The 23127-nt window shown below is 37.4% G+C and overlaps 2 protein-coding genes across 2 annotated transcripts in view; both read left to right on the top strand.

The window, feature by feature from the left end:
* The window catches only part of myo15ab (myosin XVAb), a 67958-nt gene extending 55400 nt beyond the window's left edge, over window positions 1–12558 (top strand). Inside the window, exons 59-74 of the mRNA XM_028018016.1 lie at window positions 640–845; window positions 926–1044; window positions 2004–2073; window positions 2151–2223; window positions 3699–3772; window positions 5485–5567; window positions 5664–5794; window positions 5898–5992; window positions 7311–7388; window positions 7468–7564; window positions 8989–9149; window positions 9238–9371; window positions 9788–9921; window positions 10639–10772; window positions 10888–11028; window positions 11108–12558. Coding sequence (XP_027873817.1) covers window positions 640–845; window positions 926–1044; window positions 2004–2073; window positions 2151–2223; window positions 3699–3772; window positions 5485–5567; window positions 5664–5794; window positions 5898–5992; window positions 7311–7388; window positions 7468–7564; window positions 8989–9149; window positions 9238–9371; window positions 9788–9921; window positions 10639–10772; window positions 10888–11028; window positions 11108–11209 — 1832 coding nt within the window. The 3' untranslated portion in view covers window positions 11210–12558. The remainder of the gene's footprint in view (window positions 1–639; window positions 846–925; window positions 1045–2003; window positions 2074–2150; window positions 2224–3698; window positions 3773–5484; window positions 5568–5663; window positions 5795–5897; window positions 5993–7310; window positions 7389–7467; window positions 7565–8988; window positions 9150–9237; window positions 9372–9787; window positions 9922–10638; window positions 10773–10887; window positions 11029–11107) is intronic.
* Window positions 12559–14496: 1938 nt separating this feature from the next.
* alkbh5 (alkB homolog 5, RNA demethylase) lies at window positions 14497–21487 on the top strand. The gene is made up of 4 exons (XM_028018015.1): window positions 14497–15806; window positions 18208–18288; window positions 18369–18491; window positions 20628–21487. Exons 1-4 carry the CDS (start codon window positions 15094–15096, stop codon window positions 20785–20787), a joined length of 1077 nt encoding a protein of 358 aa, XP_027873816.1. The 5' UTR covers window positions 14497–15093; the 3' UTR covers window positions 20788–21487.
* Window positions 21488–23127: the final 1640 nt, after the last annotated feature.

Below are 23127 nucleotides of genomic sequence, written 5' to 3'. Positions count from 1 at the left end.
GTTTGAATTGGAAACTAAAAAGTAGGACTGTAAATTGCCTCTTGAACATTTGTAGATTTTTTCATTTTACAACCACAGACTTTAATTTATTTCATTGGGATTTTATGTGATTGACTGACAGAAGGTCATGTATGGTTTCAAAATCTTTACATAAACATCTCAAAAGTGCTGTATGTATTTACATTGACCTCCTCTGACTCAGTGCTTTTTCGAAACACACTTATCTGCATTTACAGATATTAGTTATTGGGTTATGTGTCTACAAGCTTTAGAAATCTAGGAACTTTTCCATTTCTCTTATGCAAAATAACTCAAACTTTGTCAGATTGGACAGAGACAGTCTAATGAATATAAATATTTAGTGGTTTTAACATAAAAGCAAGAAGTATGAATCTTCTTAAAGGTACAGTAAATAATGGCTGCTTGTTCGCAAATAAAAAACAAGGAGTCGAGCACAGCTGAGAACAGTGTTGTCCATCATGACAGCAGTAAATCATCATTTTTTCAAGGTTATCAGCACAACCCCAGACAGGAGTGGAATTGGCAGATAATGTTCTGACATGCAGTCAGAGGAAAGTAGACAGTGATGAGAAGAAATTGTGTGTCTCTCTGTAAATCTTTCCTGGATTTGTGTGTCAGGTTGGAAGTTTGGAGCTGTGTTTGGCCGCTCCGGGGCATTCCCCACAGAGTGTGTCCACCCCGTTGCTCCTCCTGATTTCCAATCGCTGCCGCTGGACCGAAAGGCAGAGCCTCGAGGCGGAGCTGACCAGTTCGCCGTGTCGTCAGCCATTGCTGTCGCTGTGGCCTCCACCATGGCTGCGCATGAAATAGATCAAACGATTGAGGTTCCCAGACACAAATGCACTCTAAGATGCTGTTTATTTTTTTTATTTCTGCCAAACTCACTTCTAATCTCTGTCTTTAGAGAGTTTCACTTGATGGCTTCCCTGATGGAGAGCCTGATGAGAGAGCTTTGCAGGACAGTAAATATGATATGATAGAGTTTGCCAAGAAGTACTTCAGGCAGGCACAGAGTGGAAACGGGTGAGACTGAGACACAAACTCAGGCAGCCAGACAGTCAGATTCTCTGTTAACATCCAGCAACAGCAGTTAAGTTATAACATTTACAGAAGAGCTGCAAAATTTTGAAATACCATAAACTCAATGTAGTATTTAATTTTTTTATCTCATGACCTTCACCCTCCACTGGGTGATGGTCATGAGACGCAACTGATTTGTTTCGATTGTTTCCAATCAACCAGCCCGTCTTGTATTTTTTTAAAAGATTCTTGTCTAGGCTTTTTGAAGCTTTAGTTTCCTGTCTTTTTTTTAGTGTTGCTTTTATTTTTATTTTTTATATAAATTAGATTTATGGTTACTTTTCTTCTATGTGTACACACAACATCCAGAAATAGGTCAGAAATTGATTCAAAACTGATTCAAAGCCCAAACAAAACTTCAAAACATCTTCAGCAGGCTGAAAGAACTTATGATGAAGATTTCTTCAAAACATTTCAATACATGTTGATTCTTTAAGAGAAAAATGTGGTGAAGCAGAATTACACTGGACACTTGATCAATGTTGTAAGTGACAATGCTGTTTGCATGTTAAATAAAGGTTGTTTTTATTTTAGGATTCTTTGTTGGATATTGTTGAGCTATTTGAACAAAACAAAAGTAATTAACCTAGAGGAGGTCAACAGTCTGAACTACAGACAGGACATTCCCTTTCAAGCAACAAGTTGATTTTTTTTTCTTGCTGTTCAAACGTTTTATTTGGAAAAGATGCAATTAGCAATAAAAAGATGTCAGTTAGGACTGTGAAAATCAAATGCATTTGTCACAATGACCAGAAGATCTTGTTCCTTTTCTGCTTGAAACAAATATAAATATCCAGCTATATTGAAGGTCATAAATTGTCATTTTAGTGCAGGTTTTTTTGTGTGCCATTGTTTTTGAACATTGTTGAAATATAAATGCGTTTTGATGTGCCTGTCCTCAGAGATTCCATGAAGAGCAAAGGCAAAAGGAACGATTTCAGGGAGCCTATTGACATGATCAAGTTCTCCAAGGTGCTTTTTACTCTGTATCACATGCTAACATTCATGATGTTTTGGTGACATTTTGTTCAACTGATTTCTCCTTGCAGAACCCTCTGACTGAGTCTCTGATAGAGTTCACAGATGTAGCTATGAACCGAGTAGCTGCTGATCTGTATCTGTGTAAGTTATCGACTTCTCTCCTCTTCTCTAAAGAAATCCACTGGTTACACAATTTAGGTTCAGTATTGTCAAAATGAGAGGATCCTCAGATATTATACCTTTTTAGTTGCACCTTTGAAAGTTTCTTGAATATTTATGGAACCAGGCTATTTTTTTTTCCATTTCCATTAGAATAACTTTTTTTAGTGTTACTGATAGCATTTTTTCCTTTACCATTTTATTTTTGTGGTTGAAATTAGGTTCCTAAAAGTGATTTTCTTAAAGAATTATTTATTTTTATTTTATTAAAAATGTATTTGAGATTTCCTTAATTTTCTTTTATGTTAAAAGAAAACAAACAATAACAAACGCCATTCGGTGTGTTTGTTTTTGCGTGATTCATCACCTCCCTGTGATGATGAAATCACAGTTTGAACTACCAGTCAGACTGGTAGTTCATTTTCACATGACTGGTGGTAGTAGTATGTCAGTGTCTTATTAAGGCAGCCTTTGTTCACCAGGCTAGGTGAGATGCTGTACCGTAGCTGCCACAGATGTCGGTTTGTGGAAATAAAACCTTCAACTATTAATGCGTTTCGAAAGTGGTAACTGCCCAACTTCCTGATCCTGTCTTTTGCCAAGCTGACCAGACTGATGAGTTAATCCTACACCAAACCAGGAGCTCTGTCAAATCCCCACCACTTCTTCCAGTGCTACAGGAGGTGATCAAGCCTACAACCAGTTATCACTCTGAACTGAACTGGATCTCTTCCTACCATCCTCTTACTCCCGCCAAGGAACTAAAATGTTGCTTTGGTTTAGAAAAAGCATTTGTGGGGATTTCATGCAGATGAAATTTGAAGTATTTGTTTTTATATATTTTTGTAAATATTATCTGATACAATTCAGTATATTTTACACTATATGGTTGTCGGTGTGTGTTTACAAGGTGCCACTTCACTCCAGCAGTCAGAGAATCTTCTAATCTAGCTTCATCATTAACTAACTTATATAAATAATATTTGAAATATACTTCCATAAATGTAATATATGTTACATTTAGTATTTCATAGGATTTATTTTGTGTAATATCTTTCATTAGAAAAATCTCTACACAGTGTTTAAAAATATCTTTATTTGTACATCTGGGTAGGTTTGGAAAGAGAAAAAAAATAGAAATCTAGCCTCCTATATATCCATCCACTAGTCTACAACCTTCCTCCCATTAAAATCTGTCAGTATGTCTCCAATGAACAATTGTGGTACTGGTAGAGATAGTCTGGAAAATTAATTATTGAAATAAATGAAACTTAAAATCAGCTGGGAATGCCCCATGGCTGCTTTAATAGACTATAAAGTCTATGAATAAAACATTTAGCTACATAAATGAAATTTGAACACTAATATTAGTCAGGCATTTGCTAACTGAAAATGTGTATGAATTGTGAGTGGATGTTTAATTTGTGTGGGTGTGTGTGCTGGTGTAATATCTCTAGGCATTATGCGCTTCATGGGAGATTCTCCATCCAGGGGTTCATCAGAACAGGAAGTGGTCAACATGTTCCTTAAGGTAAATATGCTCATTATCAATTTCCCACACCACAGAGTACTTGGTGCTGCAATGCAGGCCCTTATTCCCACCAAGGACGTTTACAACAGCTTTCACTGTTTAATACATCCTACTGCACAGAAACCCGACAGAAGCACTGGGACGTGATAAAAACTTATTAAAGAACTGGAAAGCAAACACCCACAGGGCAATGTTCATAGTTGGTGATTTTAACCATTGTAATTTAAAGACTTTGTTGCCAGCATATAAGCAGCAAAGTACTTTTCCCACACAGAAGAAAAACACACTGGATCACAATGTCCCGGAGGCTTTTAAGGCTACACCATGTCCTCATTAAAACTCTGTATTCACATACATATGTGTACTGACCTCATTGTCCCTGACAAACACATTGCCTTAAACCCCAATAAACCTCAATTAATGTGGAGGAACTGCAAACATTCTAGAAGGCATATAACTCAGGCAACACCAAGGGCTACAAAACATAAGGTACGATCTGCACAGAGCTTTGAAAAGGACAAAAATGAATACAGATCCTGCTTGGATGGTGGCTGTAGATGTGGCCTGGGCTAAAAGAAGTAACTTTTTGCTTGATTAATTTAATGAATCCTATGCATTATTTGAGGCCCACAACACCGAGCCAGTAGACAGGGTGAGTTCTCACCTCCCCCATTTCCAGTAACCTGTGGAGGGGTGGAGAGATCAACTTCTTCCTTGGTCAAGTCACTAGCCACATGCTATGAAACGACCATCATCATTCCACTACCAAAGAAGGGACCAGGTGCTTACTGGCCTGTTGTGTTAACTCCTATTGTTATGAATGCTTTGAGAAGATTGTCATGCACCACATTAAGATAAGATCAAGACAAAAGACCGTCTACAATTTGAATATAGACCAAACACGTACGTAAAAATCCAGCTAACGCAACACTACTCAATGTACTTACATTCCCGGAAAAGAGGAACTTTTGTGCACATGTTCTGTTTATTAACTAAATCTTAGCTTTTAACACCATCATACTAGCTAAGCTCACCAACAATCTCTGCTTGCTAGGTGTGCCATCTAACCTCTGCATTGATTCTGAACTTTTTAATGGGCAGACTACAGCCAGTCAGACTGAGAAACAGCACATTCAGATCATCAACACAGTAACTCCACAAGGCTGTGTTCTGAGTCCCATGCTGTACCCTATTCACATAATGACCACCCAGCCAAACACTAGTGTTATCAAATTTGTAGATGATACCACAGTTATTGGACTGATCTCTGGGGAAGATGAGGTAACATATAGTAATGTTCTGTTTTCCTTCCTTATCTGTGTTTAATCGCAGCACCCCGCATCTAATTATGCTGCTAATAATATGTCTGGCATTTGTGTGGCTCCTATTCCTGCATTCCCTAAACTGAGAACTTTGAAAGAATTGAATTATAGACCAAAATTTGTTTTCGTTATGCTTTTCATTTGCCCTCAAGTTTTTCATGTTCTGTCACAGATTACTTACCTGCTGTATGTAACTAAGTGATCATTCCTCAATTCCTCAAAAAGATTGCACCAGTCATTCTACTAGTTCAACTTATACACTAAGATTTCTAAGCTACAGAATGTAATATTGTATTAGATGTCAAAGGTTAATGTAATCATTTTGCAGGAATCAACTCCATCTAAAGTCTTGTGGGTTTTTTTGTGCTGTGATTTATTTGCTCCCCTCAGCTCATTGGACAATTCACCTTGATGAGGGATGAAGCTTACTGCCAGCTCCTCAAACAACTTACTGCCAACACCAGCTCCAAACCGTAAGTCGGCTGGCCACACACAAACCCTCAGTGCATGGTTCTTTAGTGATTACCTCTGTGATCCTGAGCACCTCTGTGCTCGCTCGTGCTTTGCAGCGATAGTTGCCAACGAGGCTGGAGGCTGCTGTACATCCTGGCTGCCTATCATCGCTGCTCTGAAGTCCTCAAGCCTTTCCTGTTAAAATACCTGCAGCAGGCTTCTCGCAGTGCAGGAGCACCGTATCAAGGTAAAAAAATAAATAAAAAAACACACACACACACACAAATATCAAGTGGGACTATGCTGCAAATGTTGCAATCAGTGTGAAATATGTACTGCACTTTGTTCAGGCATAGCTAAAGCATGTGAACAAAATCTGAAGAAGACGTTTGTGTACGGTGGTCGGATTGTTCCACCCAACGGCATGGAGCTGAAGGCTATGATGGTTGGTGCCTCCATTAATTTATCTGCTTTTAGGCCAAAAAAATTGAAATCCTTATTAGAGATAAGATGGATAGAGAATAATATTATTTTATACACATAAAATCAGAAGCAAATAAATGTCAGAAGGACAGATCTGAATTATGAAGGAGTATTCTAATACTCTCACTTTTACCATCTACATAAAAACACAATTGCGTATTATTATTATTTATTACTAGTCAAAATTAGTTTTTAATTGTTCACTATATATCCAATGAAATAAGATTTTTTTTATTTAATTAATCCAAGTTATGTGTTGTGGAAACCTCATTTCCCCCCCAAACATGAAGTGAGGTTGGACTATTAGCTGCACTCCCCTCGCCACCATCTTAGAACTTACCAGGAAGACTAAGGAGGGTTATGGAACACATATTCTGATCACTCTTTTATGAAGGGGGACTACCACCCTGATCTGCCAGTGCAAGGGCACTGTTACGCAACCACTACAGCATGTTAAAGAGGCATGTCAGACATGACAGCCCCATAACATTCAGAGACCTGAGGCCCTCAGGGTAGATCCCATCCACCCCTGAGACTCTGCCACCATCTGAATGACAAGATCCTCCATCAAGGTCAGCAGCTCTCCACCCCCACTCTAAACAGTGTTGGTAAAGCACTGCTTCCTCCTTCAGAAGTGCCGGACAGTTTGCCAGAATTGCTTTAATGTCAACCAAAGGTTCTTCTCCATGGCCTCGCAGAACTCATTTCAGCCAATGAATGAGTTCATGACCTCACAGAAACAAACCGTGTGGTTTGCTTCTGCAACCACACGGGCCACTGCACACTTGGCCTCAAAGTATCAATGAGGAGTTCCACAAGCTAGCCACCTTCACAAGCTTCTAGATGCTATCTCTCAATCTCCTGCACAGGTTCAGCCCGGTTATCAGGTCAGCAAGCCCCGACCCTAGGCCTGACTCCATAGTGGGGCCACACCGTGCCGGTCGACGTCTTATGAGTCCATTTAACCAATTATCCTTAAAGAAAAAATATATTAGCTTTTTAGCCCGTTTGAACAATTTATCAAAAATTTATGGACTTTCAAACTTAGAAAATTTATTATCACCAAAGGGACATGAAGATAAATGGAGAGAAGGAAAAGGAAAAGGAAAATTTGGTCTTCCTGTGTTTTTTGTTCAGATAAGAACTTAGTTTTTTTTCTTCATTATACATACACTTGAGCACCATTTTTTTATAGCCTTATGATTCTGCAGTTCTAAAAGGTGAGTCATTTCTAGCATATCTGCCACATATTCTATGTGAATGTTTGACTGTTTCCTCAGGCAGGGCGCAGTTCAAAGCGTCAGCTGTTTCTCTTCCCTGGAGGCATCGAACGCCATGTGAAAATCAAAACTTGTACTGTAAGCACTCAGCAGGTGATGATCAGTGTGGTGCATTAGTGTGGGCAGGCTGGGATTGACTGATGTATCTGTTTTTCAGGTTGCCCTGGAGGTGATAGAAGAGTTGTGCTATGAAATGGGATTACACACGCTAGAAGCCATTGAAGAATATGCCATATTTTTAGTCACCAACAGAGGTACGCACAGTCAGATTTCAATTTAAAATGTTACAGAAGTGCCTGAAAACGAGACAGGATTTCTCAACAGATAATATATAAATGTAATGTGAGATCAAAATAATTGTATGTTTTTTAAATTAGATTTTAAAATGTCATGCTAAATGATTTACATCCACCTAAAAAAAAGAGCAAACATATTTAGGTAATGCAGCAATTACAAACCTTCCACATTTTTTACATGTTTCCACTGATATGATTTTTTGGGGGGATGAGCTTCAAGTCTTTGAGGACGGAAGGCCTCTTTGACATCACCCTAATCTTTGGCTTCCTCCAAAGATTACATGATTGAGGCAGAACTCTCCCTGAGCCAGTCCGAAACATTGATATCACTTCCAGTCATAAGAAGTGTGTTGGTAAAGTTAAAAGATTACTTAATCATTCTGCCATTTGTATGAATAATTTTGTACTCAACTGTATATAATGAACTACTTCTAAACCTCATGAATGAATCCATCTGTCAGAATTAGTCCTCTCTAAATATCCAGATAGATTATAGGTTAGGTTAATGTTTTACCTGCAGAAGATACATTTTTTTAGCATCTTCATTTTGTATGAACACAATTTATGTAGTTTACAGGGAGAAGCTCATGACTAACCAGAGCAGGGCCAAGACCAAAGCAGACTTCCATCGTCTTAGAAAATAAAACATTTAGGTGAGAGCCTGTAGATACAAAGGAGTCACACATATGTCATATTTATACAACATAAACCAAAACTAATAATGAAATACAGAAAAGAAAATCCCTAGAAAATAATCTCACTCACACCTACCTAGGTCACCACCATACAGATCTGCCTACTGCATCTCTACCCTGGCAAGAATGGAGCACGTTTTAATAAAAATTAATTAATCTAAAATATTTTTATGCAAACTTTTTGTATGATCCATGATATAGAATATATATAAGACATGCATAAAGCTAAAGTATTTGTTCATAACTTGCGTTGTTTTCTGTCCTAATTTTTTCTAATCTTTTAGTATATAATATTATTTCTATAACAACCTATCATGCTGAAATTCTGGATTACTCCATGAGACCATAGATGAATGACACTGTTTTGTTGGGGACAGATCAGTCTGCTGGTTCTGCTGGTTTTTGTGAAATTGAGAAATTCCTACTGCAGTAAATATCCAAAAATACATCCAAAAATTATTATTCCTCTATCCTTTAAATATCCAATAAACAAACTGATTTTTTCCAATTAATTGACTAGTATAAATACAAGCATTAGTAGTCCCTTTTGAAAACTTAAGCACTAAAAAGAAACAAACAACAACAACAACAACAAAAAAGCAAGTACGAGTACTAAAGATAACACATTGACAACAAAACCAATGTTAGGATTGGCTTTTTTTTTTAAATAACAAACCAATTTCTCAGGTCAGAATGTTCGACCTCTGAACAAGAACGAGTACATCCTGGACGTTGCCACAGAGGCAGAGTCAGTCGACTCAGGCTACAGTCTGTGGTTCCGGCGAGTTGTCTGGACTCAGTCGCTCAGGTTCGAGAATGAGCTGAGTGTGGCCATGCAGTACAACCAGGTACTAAAAGTGATTTTCTTTCACTCCACACACATATTTGGTTATTTGTTGTTATGTGTATAACTCAGGTTTTGTGAATATTTTTCAGATCCTTCCAGACTACCAGAAAGGTCTGCTAAATGTTCTCTCACATGGAAAAGTGAGCGATCAACAGTTCCACCAAATGTCAAAGCTGGCTGCTTTGCAGCATAGAGCCAAGGACAACATCTATACTCCCAGCATGTGAGCAACAAGAGTTATTAACGCTCATTTCCAAGTGTAGTATTTTATTTAACTTTTTGGTTATGGACTTAGTCCCTTTCTAAAGTCTTTTTCAGTCTCAGAAATATTGAAGTTTCTTCTTGTTTGTTTGTGAATAAATTAAAGTGAAAGATTCTGACTTTACTGTACTTAGAGGAGTTCAGTAGCCTAAATGGGCTGAGCTGTTGTGCTTCAACTGGATGTCTTTTTTTTTTTTATGCACTGTCAACTATGAAAAAGCTCTATATTTTTTTTTGCCCTTATCACTGCCTGTCACAGAGCAAAACACAGAGCAGGTCACTGAGTTGTATAAAACAGTTTTTGAGAAAAGTCAGAAGCCACAGAGCGAAGCAGCTTCCGTTTATCTGACGTTGTTGTTCTTGTCCTCTGTCTTCCAGACATGAGCTATCGGAGTACATTGCCGCACCTCTCTTCAAAAAGCAGCCCCCACAGCAGTGGGTTACCATGGCAACGCAGCACATGCAGCAAGTGCAGCCTCTGAGTCCACATCAAGCTAGGGCACAATTTCTCGGTAAGATCCCTTTTCAAAGGAAGAAAATGCAAAAATATAAATAAAACCATAATGTTTTCACATAGCTTAAATATGAAATGTCTATAAGTTGTACATGACTAAACGTTTTTATGTTTTGGAAAGCTGAGTTCAATTTTACTAGCCACAGCAGGCCTGTAGAGAAAAACTTAAATACAAACTTAAAATCAGTATTTATTTTTAGTGTTTAAACTTATTTTGTTTTATTAGTTATTTGACATTAGTAAGTAAATGTTTGGCTAAACTTTAATTAAAAATAATTTTAGTGTATTTGTGTTGACTTGGTAAGGTAATCCTGTGAATAAAATTGCCTTAAAGGGTAGAGTTATTGTTAAAATCCACATTGTGGCAACCCAGGAGGATTGGGAAAAAAAGTAAAGGGTAATCTCAGTAGAGGGAAGGCAGCGCAGCAGAGGAGGACAGACACATGGTTTTACTACAGTACAGTAGTTTGTTTATTGTTGAGCATACCTTAGGCCTGATTCCTCCTGAACAAAGTTTCTTTTTACATTGGAGTCTTGTGGAAGTTTTTTTTTTTTATATACATTAATTGAACCTACACGAATAAAAGTTGGTAAAACCGGCCTTGTGGCCCTACAGTGGTTCAGACAAACTAAATTTTCATCAACTTTATTATAAAGTATGTAAGATAATAATAATGATTTCATCCCTTTTGTTGCATTCTGTCTGTGCATGCAGGCCTGATCAGTGCGTTCCCCATGTTTGGTTCCTCATTCTTCTACATCCACAGCAGTAGCTCCACCACCTTCTATGCTCCTTGCATTCTAGCTGTCAACCCACGTGGTCTCCACTTTCTGCACAAAAACACACATGTAAGAACCACACACACACTTATCAGTGTATGATTGGCTCATGGCATCATTAACATGAGCCTGGGAGAAAAGTTGTCCTTTCTTGTCAGAGTAAAGTCTGACGTCTGTTCTGCAGGAGCTGATGGCAGCCGTCCCCCTTGTGGAGGTGCAGGGCAGTCGCACCCAGAGGCCCAGTGCTGGAACCAGCTATCCATATGTGGACCTAACTGTGGGAGACATGAACACACAGCGGGTCATTCAGCTGCAGCTAGAGCAGGTGTGGCAGCAGACAACTGATCGGATAAATTCTGGTGTTTGAAACTTGGTGCTATAAGGCTGACTGGTTTTCTCCACAGGGCCTGGAGCTGTGTCGAGTTATTGCCATGCAGGTTGAAAATATGATGTCTGTGAGAGAAAAGAGGCTCACTCTGCCACCCAGCGAAATCACCATGCTGTGATGTGTGCACATGTTTCATATTATGCACAAATGTTTCTGCACATGTACATGTAGCTACCTCCGCTCTTCTTCAGGGGTCTGTTGTGTAGTTCTCACAGCGACATGGGAAATATCAGGAAGTCATTCCAGTTTTTACTGGATTATTTCTCTGAACTTACAGAAAAACACAGCTGAGTGATAGACTTAGATCCTCCATCTTATTCTTTGTGAGAATTCATAGATTCACTCACTGTTGTATTTTCAACAGATATTTTTGGTGTCTTTAAATGTTTTATAGTTAATCAGTTTTATGCATCTATGCTATTTGTATGATTGGTAATGATTTGTAAATAGAAGAGTTGATATATTTTGTAAAACAAATATTTTTCATAAAAAAAATAAAAGCATAAATAGACCCACTGACTTGCTTATTAAATCTAATGAATATTTTTTCTATTTTTTACAGAAATGTCAACAATTTGATTTCCACTTTGTTCTGCAGTGGCAGAACAAAGTGGCCACTGCAGAACAGTGGCCACTTTTCTATGTAAAAAGTGGCCATTGTAAAAATATAATGTAAAAAATATTTACATTATTTAGAGCTGCTGTTTTACGTGCAAAACTTATATTAACAGTGTTGAGTTCATAGCTGTTATGAAAGATTCAGTTACTGCTGTGACACTTAGGAGTTAAAATTTTCTGATGATCTGTGGCAATGCCTCACTTTGTTGCAGTTTGAAGAAAAGAACACATTTGCTAATACAGTCTTGTGTAATAAAATGCAATAATTTGTTTTTTTTTTATCTTATAGCTAATTGTGCAAAAAAACAAAGACATACATATGTTTTCCAACATTATGGAGCAGATTAATCTGAGAGATATTTGTAGGCTTGTAGCTAAAACATTGAGTAAAAAAAGATTCTTGTTGATTCAGTGTTGGAACAATAATTTAAAAAATATTTTGGTGATATTTTGTGTTTTCATCAGGATACAGCCCATTCGCCCCGTACAGTTATATTGTGAATTGAATTGTATAATCTGCATATTTCATAAAACGCAGAAAAGAAGCCTTTGACACCCACTTCAAGATGGAAATTGTGACACTGTAGCCACGTCTCCCAGGGTGATAATCTGTAAGTAGTGAAAGAGCAAATCAAATTTTTTACATGGATCTTCCTTGGAGGCTGCTGGGCTTTATTTGAATTTTTTGAAATAACACAAAAAGGCTGGGGGAGATATTAAAAATCTGAATGTCCTATTTGCTTTGTACATCTATCTGTAAACTATTGCAAACTGAAATCTCTAAACTTTTCCTGTACTTACTGAATAACTAAATAAATAAACCAAGTCTGGATGGACTGATGGAACTTTTAAATGTTGAATATGGATTCATCAATCAGCCATTCCTCCATCCTATGATTCCATTGGTCATCCATTCTGCTGCTATTGTGATGATTTATTTTTGTAATGATTCCCAGTTCTTTGAGCATTGAAGGCTATTTCTACAAAACTCTCTTTGAAAATAAAGTAGGGACTCTGGCTTGGACCATTGCAAAAGGCCATTTTAAATCCTTGTTGAGGAAATATTTTGGTAAAATTAAAAGATAACTTCAAAGCTAAATCCACCAGGGGTATAAATAATTTTGAGAAAGTTCCATATTTCAGTCTGGACCAGCGACCACTCCAGAAATATCTGACTTAAGTTAATTTTGAACTTTTGTACTTATTCTAAAAATGGGCATAAAAGTACTAAGAACTCTGACTATTTGAATATTTCACATATTCATAAAAATTCGCTTAAACCTGAGGACGTTTTGTAGCATAACAGCCTTTTCAACATTTTTTAGAAACATTCGTATAATCAATAAACCAGAAACAAAAGATAATTTTATTTTCTAAGTTAACTGTATTGGTGACTAGTTAGAAGGTAAGCGAGACAAAATTAGCAACATTGAATTTGGAACCCAGGGAGTCCCTCCCACAAATCTACAATGATCATCCGCAAACCCTCTGCAGGTTACATGAGTTTATTTTCAGGCTTGTACTTGGAAACTGACTGAGAAGAGTTGACATGGGGTGCAAGTTTTGAATCACTTAAAAATGTTTATGTGTCACTAATTTGGTCAAAATAGATTATGGGAGTGTGGTGTATGGTTCAGCAGCTAAAACTAGGTTTAAAAAATTTGATGTTATTCAAGTTAGAGCATTGAGAATTTGTCTAGGGGCAGTTAAATCAACTCCAGTATGTGCTTTACAAGTAGAATCAGGAGAAATGCCATTATGTATCAGAAGACAACAGATAATAGTTAATTACTGGATAAATTTAAAAGGACATAATGAAAATCATCCAGTTAAGAAAGTATTAGAAAATTGTTGGGAAAGAGGAAAAGAACAAATTAATAGTTTTGGGTGAGTTGGGGATGACAAAGCAAAATCATTTAATGTATATAACAAATAATTTAGTCCAATAGTATTGTGGCCTTTGAGATCTACATGGACATGGAAATATATTAATATAGACAGATCATTATCAAATATTAAGGAAAGAAATATAACGGATATCTGCCAAGAATACTAATATAAATAAAGTAATAGTTTGTGGTGATTCATTATCTGCAGTGTTGAGTATTGAAAAGGGATGTACAAATAATCATCAGAATATATTATATGAGGTTATGGCTGTTCATCATAGAATATGTGAACAAAATAAAAATGTTATATTATTTTGGACTCCTGCTCATGTAGGTATTTTGGGTAATGAAAGAGCAGATAGGTTGGCTAAGGAGGCTATTAAAAAAGAAGATATTGATATGCCAGTAAAGTTATCTAAATCTGAAGGCAAAAGTATAGTTTGGAGAGAAAGCAAGAAGATATGGAAAATTAGGTGGGATAATGAAATAAATGGAAGGCATTTATTTATGATACAAAATACAGTTGATGTAGTAAAGATTAGAGGAACAAACAGGAGGGAGGAGATAATTATAAATAGAATAAGAACTGGTCACCGTTTTTTAAATGGAACTATTTTTAAGATGTGGAAACATCTTACAGGTTTTTGGAGTTGGTGTGATACTGTAGAAACAATGGAACATGTTTTTATTAGTTGTAGAAAATATGTAAATCAAAGAAGATTATTAAAAACGGAATTAGGTTTTAATAGGGAATTGAAATTTGAGAATGTGGTTGATCAGTTAAATAGTATTGAGGGAAAAAAGAAGATTTTTCGTTTTTTAAAAAAATACTGGGATCATTCTGAGAATTTGAGGTATAGATACTAGGATCCAACAGATGGCAGTAGTGCAACAATAATGGATGCAAGCTTCCGTTGAAATCTAAAGAAGAAGAAACTGACTGAGAAGGCGTATTCAGCTTTGTGCTCATTTTACAATATAGTTTCTGGCTCTACTTATTTCAAGCGTTATTGGAAGAAGCTCAAAAATATCCAGATTGGGAATTTTGGTGGTGACATGTCGCTGCGTGTTTTGTCAGTATTTCCAGGCGGCGACGGACTGGCCAAGCCGGGCTAGCCGGGCTAACAAGCTATCAGCTAACACCGTTAGCCTCTTCTCTGCCTTAGCTGGACGCAGAGTGGTGATGACGCAATATTTAACTTCTTCGTTCGTTTCTGAAATAGGAGATATATGAAATGTAAAAGAATAGTTACAAAAGAGTAACGCTTCAAAGCAAAGACTGAGCTAGGAGCCATAGCTAACATGAGCTACTTTTGTGCGCTTGTTGTTGCTATGCGAGTTAATTGACTCTTGTAATTTTATTCAGGTCTAGTTTGTCCATAACAAACAAACTGTTGTAAATTTGTGCTGAAATGCAGCATTGAAGCTAGTTTTTTTTGTGTGTAATTAGGAACCTTTATTTTTGCAACGCGGCGGTCATATTGTTTTGGCCGACATGGCAGCCAGCGGATTCTCTGACCTAAGGGAGAAGCTAAAGTCCATGACTCCGCACCGGGACGACTACGGGAACAAATACCAAGCGAGCAACGGCAGCGGGAAGGGTCGAAAACGGAAGTATCGAGAGTCGGACGACGATGAATACGAGCACAGCGACGATAGTTCTGACCTCCGGGAGCAAGAAGCCCGCATGGTCAGGAGCAGTGTCGTACAGCTGAGCATCTTCACCCCGGAGGAGTGCGCCCGCATCGAGGAGAGGATCGATGAAGTAGTGGCCAAAGCAGAGTCTGGACAGTATCGGGAGCACACGGTGGATAGAGCGCCCCTCCGGAACAAGTACTTCTTTGGCGAGGGGTACACGTACGGCGCCCAGCTGGAGAGGCGCGGACCGGGTCAAGAGCGGCTGTACCGCAAAGGAGAGGTAGACGAAATCCCGAGCTGGGTTCATGAGCTGGTGATCAAGCGGCTGGTGTCCAACGGGGTGATCCCCGAGGGTTTCGTCAACAGTGCGGTCATCAATGATTATCAGCCAGGTGGATGCATCGTGTCCCACGTGGATCCCCTGCACATCTTTGCACGGCCCATTGTCTCTGTGTCCTTCTTCAGTGACAGCGCGCTGTGCTTTGGCTGTCGCTTCCAATTCAAACCCATCCGGGTGTCGGAGCCGGTGTTTGTCCTGCCTGTGAGGAGAGGGAGCGTCACAGTACTGAGGTGAGCATGCTCACCTCATTTATCAGATGTCTTCATGTATTGTGTCTGTAAAAGTATTCATATCCCTTTTTTATTTTTGTCCCCTTAGAACCACAGATTGTTATGTATTTCATTGAGATTTTAGGTGTTGAATTTCTTTTACAGAAAGTCAGTACAGGGAAAACTTTATACATAATTATGGAAATAATGTCTTAATTTATTTTGTGGGAGCGGAATAGAAAACAATTTGGTTCTTATTTTCTTTAGAAGTATCATTATGATTTTTAAACAAATGTTTTCTTCTCAGGGTAGAGGGGGAAAAAATTGATGTCAGAGTTCCTTATGAATTTCTTTTGACATTTTTGGTCTATAAAGTCACAACATTCATAGTTTCTTTTAAGATGGACAATTTAATCCCATTAGTCTTTTTATTTTTCACAATGTAGCATCAGGCCTTTTTAAAAATCTTTATATATGTGCTGTAGGTTTGTCCTTAACTTGATCTTTGTACGTTAGCTCCACTTTATACATACTTAACTTTTAGCTGCATAAAATAGATGGGGTCTTTATAGTAACAGTTGATTATGTAATCATGTTTCTAATGTTAAATTCAAAGTTAGTTTATTTTAATGTTTTTTTTGTTGTCTGTTTTTTTTTTTTTTTTTGCTATCTTGGCAAATGTAAAGTGCTGAAATTCAATACTGAACAATTGTGAATACATCAAATTTTGCTCTGTATTCAACAAGTCATAACAAAACACATCTGAACAGTCAAATATCTCCAGCAATCACTTTGGAAAACAAAAATACCTATTCTGTACATTTAAAATCAATTTGTTTTGTTGTTGTGGTCCACAACAACAAAAAAAGGGATTCTGTGATATTATGGGATGTGTCAGAGATAGATTTAGGGAAGGACACAAATTGTTGAAAACAAGTTCTATAAGGAAATTATCTAATTTTTTATTATTTAGCACAAGTGCTAAGCAGTGACCAGTTCCACCATTTTGGATGTCAAAGTTGGGACACAGGGGTGTACCGTCCCAATTCTCAAATTTTTACATGCACTTCAATTGAGTGAACACTTCATGGAGGGGTATGGGGAGCAGTGTGAGTATTGGAGCTGTGCCTAATTACTTTAATGATAATAATTATATATTTTATTTAAAAGGCACCTTTTTGGGGCAGATAATAAAAACAACAAATTTTACAGGAAAAGTAGAATAAAAAAAAGGAAATAATAAAGATAGTTAATCCAAGTGGAAATGCATATTTTTGATGTGAATGAGTGGTTTCTTGCCCAGCCACCGTCTAGGTTTCAGAGCCGTCCTCTCCACCCCATTCAGCCATTTTTGTAGTTTGATGGCAGCAATACTTTTTATTCCAAAGTTTATTAAAGATGTCATCAGTGGAGGACTTGTCCATCCAGTCTTACATGTTGGAACCACAGTCTGATCCAGAGCAGTAGGATGAAGATGACAAGCCTGCAAAACCATGCATTCAAATGAATGCATCACCATGGTGTTATTGTACTTACACCATCTCCATCCATATGAACTACCTATAACATGTAGGAGCATAGTGTTCATTGTCAGAAACCTAATATGATGAAAGAAGTAAATGAAGCCTTGACATAATTAAGGAGTTAGCGAACAGGAGAGTCAAGAATGTCTCTGAATGCGTTTGGATCATGTCTTCCCCAAGACAAAAAAAAATTAAAGCCACTTTTAGCCTGGTGAAAATCAGCCCCTTGTTTCATTCGGAAGGTTTTGCTCACTATTGTTGGAAAACGATTGCTTCCTGGAGGCGTGGACTGTGCTGAAGTTTAAAATTTTACCTAATTGCTAACGTTTGGTCATGACGCATATAATCTCCCTGAAGCTTACCAGAAATTGCCTACGCTGTAAAAATCGATCCAAACGAGACGGCTGTTAATGTTACTTTAATATTTGGAAGTGTGGCCGACACTGACTGAACAACGAAATTTACTTCCTCTGCTGCCATTGCTAAACTACAGGAAGGATCTAATTCTAAAACAACGCAGAAAATCAATGTAATTCACAATTTCTCCTTCTGGTTGATCTGGTAGAAAATCGGCTACAAACGAGACAATTCAAGTAAAGGGGAGAAAGCCCAGATTGTGCTTGAAGCGTAAATTTTTTTCACACAGAATTGCACAGGTAGGCAATAGGGAGGCTACAGAACTTTCAGTCTCTATGAGAAATGTTCTATCAGTATTAATATTCTAGTTTATTAGATTAATATTGTCTTCTTTGGATTTTTATTCCTACTACAATACAATGACTTTTGTGGTTCTAATGTGACAATGTGGGAAAAATTTATGGATATTGATACTTTTCCATGACACAGTTGTTGAACAGAGCAGATTTTGTGGTAACAAAATTTTTTTCTTTCATTTGCAGTGGCTATGCTGCTGATGACATCACTCATTGCATCAGGCCTCAGGACATCAAGGAGAGACGTGCAGTAATCATCCTCAGAAAGTGAGTCAGAGTTCTGGTTTTAAAAGGCAACATTTGCTCGGGTCAATTGGGTTTTTATTCAAAGCTTTGTCTCTAATCAGAACTAAACCTGATGCACCTCGTCTGGACTCAGACAGCCCTTTAAGTTCGTCTCCTGCTCTGAGACCTGCTCCTTTAAAAGCCAAACGCTCTCATCGAAAAGCAGATCCAGATGCGGCTCACAGGTATTTATGCCCACTTATCCAGATGATCTCTATGAAGGACTGCAAGGATAAAAACAGTTTGCAAATTTCTACCCTGTTAATACATTTGAAATGAGCAGTTTTGTTATCCCTGTACTTCAATTCAAATTCAATTTACTAACAATAACAATAATTTACTGATCCCAAAGTGAAATTAAATATTGGTGTAACTCATTTAAGTAAAGAGTTACGGTAGATAGTGGTGGTTGTAGGCGGGAAAGATCTCTTGTAGTGGCAAGTCTGGAGAAGCCTCTGACTGAAAACACTGTTTGCCCAAGACAGTCTCATGTAGAGGACAGTCAGGGTTGTCCATAATTTTCTTGATTTTATGAAGAATCCTTCTTTACATTATCATCTCCAAAGCTTCCATAGTCGTCACCAGAACAGAACCAGCCTTCTTTATCAGGGTGTTGAGCCTTTTTAGGTCTCTGGCTCTGATGCTGCTGCTCCAACAGATAACAGCAGAGATGACGCTCTCAACAATAGACTGATAGAAGATCTGCAGCATCTTGCTGCAAACCTTGAAGGATTTTGGCTTCCTCAGGAAGTCCAGTCTGCTCTGTCCCTTATTATAGATGGTTCACTGTTGCGTCTCCAGTCCAGTCTGTTGTCCAGATGAACACCGAGGTATTTATATTCTTCAACTACCTTCACTTCTTCTCCCATGATGGAAATAGGATTTGATCTAATCCTGAAATCTACAATCAACTGTTGTGTTTACATTTAAGATGAGATGATTGTTCCCTCCATGACACAAAGCGTTCCACCAGCTCTCTGTACTCAGCCTCTTGTCCATTTCTAACTCATCCACCAGCTGCAGAGTTGAGGCCTCCACCTCTGTCTTCTGGAGTTTGATAAAGCAGATCAGGCTGAATTGTGTTAAATGTTTTAGAAAAATCAAGGAGCATGATCCTCACAGTTCAGATGACAGTGGGTTTGTTGAAGCAGGTGTATGATAGCGTCTCCAAGCAGACAAGCACATATCAGGAGGTCTTGGTATGTGCTGGTCTGCTTACTGAGGTGGGCCAGCAGGAGTCTCTCCAGGACCTTCATCATGTGGGTTGTCAGGGCAACAGGTCTATAATTGTTGGTAACTATATGAGTGATTATTTATGTTGAGTAGATTTGGTCAAATGTAGAGATAAAACAAATAAAAATAAATATAAGGCATTTTTAATAATCTTTATAAAGTACTGTATTTCCATTAATTGATATTTTAACCATTTGGCTGAGTTGACTCTTGTGAAATGTTAGAGATCAACTCCAGATCAAATCAAAATAACTGAGTGGTCTACTGGTAGAAATTATTTATTATTTGCATAGTTGCATGTCTTTATTCTACACAGTGAATGGAAATAGAAAATTATTAAAAATCATAAGTGTTCAGTTTGGGTTTGTGCAAATTGGTTCTTTTTATGGCTGAAACAAAGTGTAGCAAGTGACCAAAAGTACAAAGTAACAGTTTTCTTTAAAACCACTATTTTCAGTTATTTTAGATTTTTTTGTGAAGGCTATAATCCATATAAACACATTTCTATAAGGTTTGTTTCAATTTTGCATACAGATGTAATGCATACAGTCCAGTTATACTGAAGGATTGTTGGAGTAGATTCCAAATTTTAACTGGGTGAGGAAAAACGTATTTGGTGGTGATGTATAGGTTTAACAGATAACCTTGTACCTGTGCAGTAAGGGAGATGTTCTCGACCAGAGTACAAAAATAAATTTGTTATTTTTGTACTTCAAGGAAACAAGTTATCCAAACTAATTTGCCCTTGTGTTAAAAAGCAATCCACAACCTTGTTGAATCATGAATAAATTAATCTGCATTTTTGGTTCAGTTTCATGATCCCACAGTACTGATCAAGTGATTTCCTGTAGAATCAAAGAAATCACTTGAAAAGAACCTGGTTGATAACTTGTAGTTGACTAAAAATGGGTAATTTCTTTCAATATTTTTAAAGTGCATCCTGGCACACCTTTTTTTTTTACATAATGGTAATCTAAATGTATCATCATTTAAGGTACAATGCTGAACTGTCCTGAGGATGACTTACAGTGCTTCCTCTAGACATATAAAAGTGGATCAACATGTGACTTTTTTCCCCTGCAAACCAGGCCAAGGGTTCTGGAGATGGATAAAGAGGAGAATAGACATCCTTCGCTGTCCCGCCACCGTCACCATAGCGCCAGCTCAGAGTACTACCGGAGACGTGCAGAAGACCTCGACAAACACCAGGAGAGCTCAGGGCGCAAAGTCAAAATGAGACGCAACTGACTGCCTCTTTGACAGGCACGTTCACATACTAAAATATCCCTGCTCCTTTATGTATGTCAGTATTGTAACCTTATTTGATCAGTTATTTTTTAACGGTCCAGTGTATTCTGGTTCACGAACAACCATTAGGTTTCAGTTTTCATTTGAGTCAAGAAAAGCTCGAGTGTACTGGCTTTTCTGCTGCTTATAATAGACCGTAACTTACTCACTACAGTAAAAGTCTGTTGTTAAACAGTTTATTTAGTTTAAATTAAACATTTCTTTATGTTAATAGAGGAGCAGAAAAGGCATGTATTTTTTCTACCTTGAGAATTGAAAAGAAAATGTATGTATGAACTTGTACAAAAGAATCCCAACCTGTAATCTAACTTCATAATGTACAATACATTAATGTACAGTCTTTATTTGGAGGGCTTTTATGAAGACTGATTCTTTATTTTTTGTGTTCTTGCTATATACATTTCAAATCTATTACTTTGTCAGTTTGCAATGTCAGATCTTCACTTTTTGTTCAGATTGCAGTTTAGGTTTCAGCAACAGGCAAGTCCATCCTTGCCGTTTAGTGGAAGTGGTGCAGGAGGAAAACAGATGCTTCATGGAAGGCTGCCACATTTCACTGTCCTGTCTCAGTATAAGGTTGCTGTGTCGTTTGACATGAACCATGTCATTTCTGTTCCTTAATAAAATTACTTTTTCCTCATTTTGGTGTGTTTGGATTTTATGTGGTATGTTATTTGTGGTATGTTTCCTGTCTGAAAACTTATTGGTGAAGAAATTATATTTTCACAAGCTCACTTGCAGTTTGCTGTGTAAACGAACATCTGTTTATTACTGTGACCCGTATTTGGGAAAGGTGCTCCTTAGCCACCGACTGGGTTATTCTAGAGTTACACATGAATAAAAATAATCTCAGGTCACTGGATAAATTGCTTTCTAAAAATGGAATGAGTGAAGCTCTGCTGCACTTCAGAATGTAGTTGAAGATTTTCCTCACAAACCAAGCATGAGATATAGAGTGGGAAATGGAGGAGTGTATAGACAAATGTCTTGTCAAAATGTAGATAAATGATCATGTATCTCTGGCTTGTTCTATGTTGAAAGTCCAGTATGGGATCCTTGAGTCAATCAGTATTCAGAATTTTTTTAAGTCTGGGGAATCAGCTTGTTCACCAGATAAAAACTTAGCTTGTGTATTTGCAGAGAGTTTAACTTGAACACACTTGCACAAACAAACCCACTGAGTGGTTTTATCTTTTTTTTCCCCTGTTTTTGCATGTCACTATACAAACAAACTTAAGCCAAATCAAATATAAAAAAAAGTTGGGACAGTTATTAAATGAATACAGGATGTGTGCATCATGTTATTTAAAAAATGTTTGAAAATAAAGACCTAACCTGGTTGGTAGTTTCTTAAACTCCTATTTCTTTCTTAATGCAGATGTGGAATTTACAGTATGTAGTATGAAATAGAACATAAATAATTTGGTAATGAATAGAATGCTGTGGGATATTAGATTTTTTTTTCATGATTTTTATATTGATCCCTTTAGGGGATCAATAAAGTATTATTATATTTAAACAGTGTACTTCCAAATTCACAACACTTCCTCTTTTACACTTTGTTTTGCCTCAGTACAACAGTAAAATTCAGTGCATTTTATTAGTGCTACATGTAATGGAAAGGTATTCAAACAGGATGAACCATGCCACCATGTTTTACTTTGGGGGTAGTGTGCTGTGATAGTTTTCCATTAAATGTAGCGCATAGCGTGTCGGTTTTAAAAAGATCACATTTGGTTTCATTGGATCAGAGCACCTTCTCCCTTTGTTGCAATGTAACTCATATGGCTTGACTAGACACTCTTCTATAAAGACTAGATATATAATATTTTCTACTATGTTTTATTCCACACAGGAATTATTTTATATTTGAAATATTTTTTTTTATTTTTCACTTTTTAAACATTTGTGGAACAATTTGTAGAACATTTTTAACACAATGAAATGGCAACCAAGTTAGCTAACATTACTGTCTACATACTATTGTGCTATGTGTATCAAGCGTGTGGGGGTGTGTGCATTTATTTATCCATCCATCCATTTTCTTCTTATCATTTTCCACACACTTTGTGTGTAGTAAATTTCTTAATCTGGGACCTGAGTCTGAAATTTGTACCACAATCAAGCAAGGTGGTATGACAATAAAATATAAAATCCTTGAATATTTGAAGTAAGGAGGGCCAGACTTCCCTCTCCCCAGCCACTTGTTCCAGATCATCTGGGGGAATCCCCAGGCTAGCAGAGGAACATCGTCTCTCCAGTGTGTCCCTGGTCTTCCTC

This window comes from Xiphophorus couchianus, chromosome 5 (assembly GCF_001444195.1).
Source record: "Xiphophorus couchianus chromosome 5, X_couchianus-1.0, whole genome shotgun sequence".
NCBI classification, from domain to species: Eukaryota; Metazoa; Chordata; class Actinopteri; order Cyprinodontiformes; family Poeciliidae; genus Xiphophorus; species Xiphophorus couchianus.
The sequence above is the reverse complement of the archived record's forward strand: the minus strand, read 5'-3'. Positions and strand labels throughout refer to the sequence as shown.

What these genes read in the sequence shown, in the direction of transcription:
- alkbh5 (XM_028018015.1), top strand. Translation starts at nt 15,094, where the DNA reads ATGGCAGCCAGCGGATTCTCTGACCTAAGGGAGAAGCTAAAGTCCATG. An exon ending in GCAGTAATCATCCTCAGAAA is followed by an intron (nt 18,289 to 18,368) that starts GTGAGTCAGAGT and finishes GTCTCTAATCAG; the next exon opens with AACTAAACCTGATGCACCTC. An exon ending in GATCCAGATGCGGCTCACAG is followed by an intron (nt 18,492 to 20,627) that starts GTATTTATGCCC and finishes CCTGCAAACCAG; the next exon opens with GCCAAGGGTTCTGGAGATGG.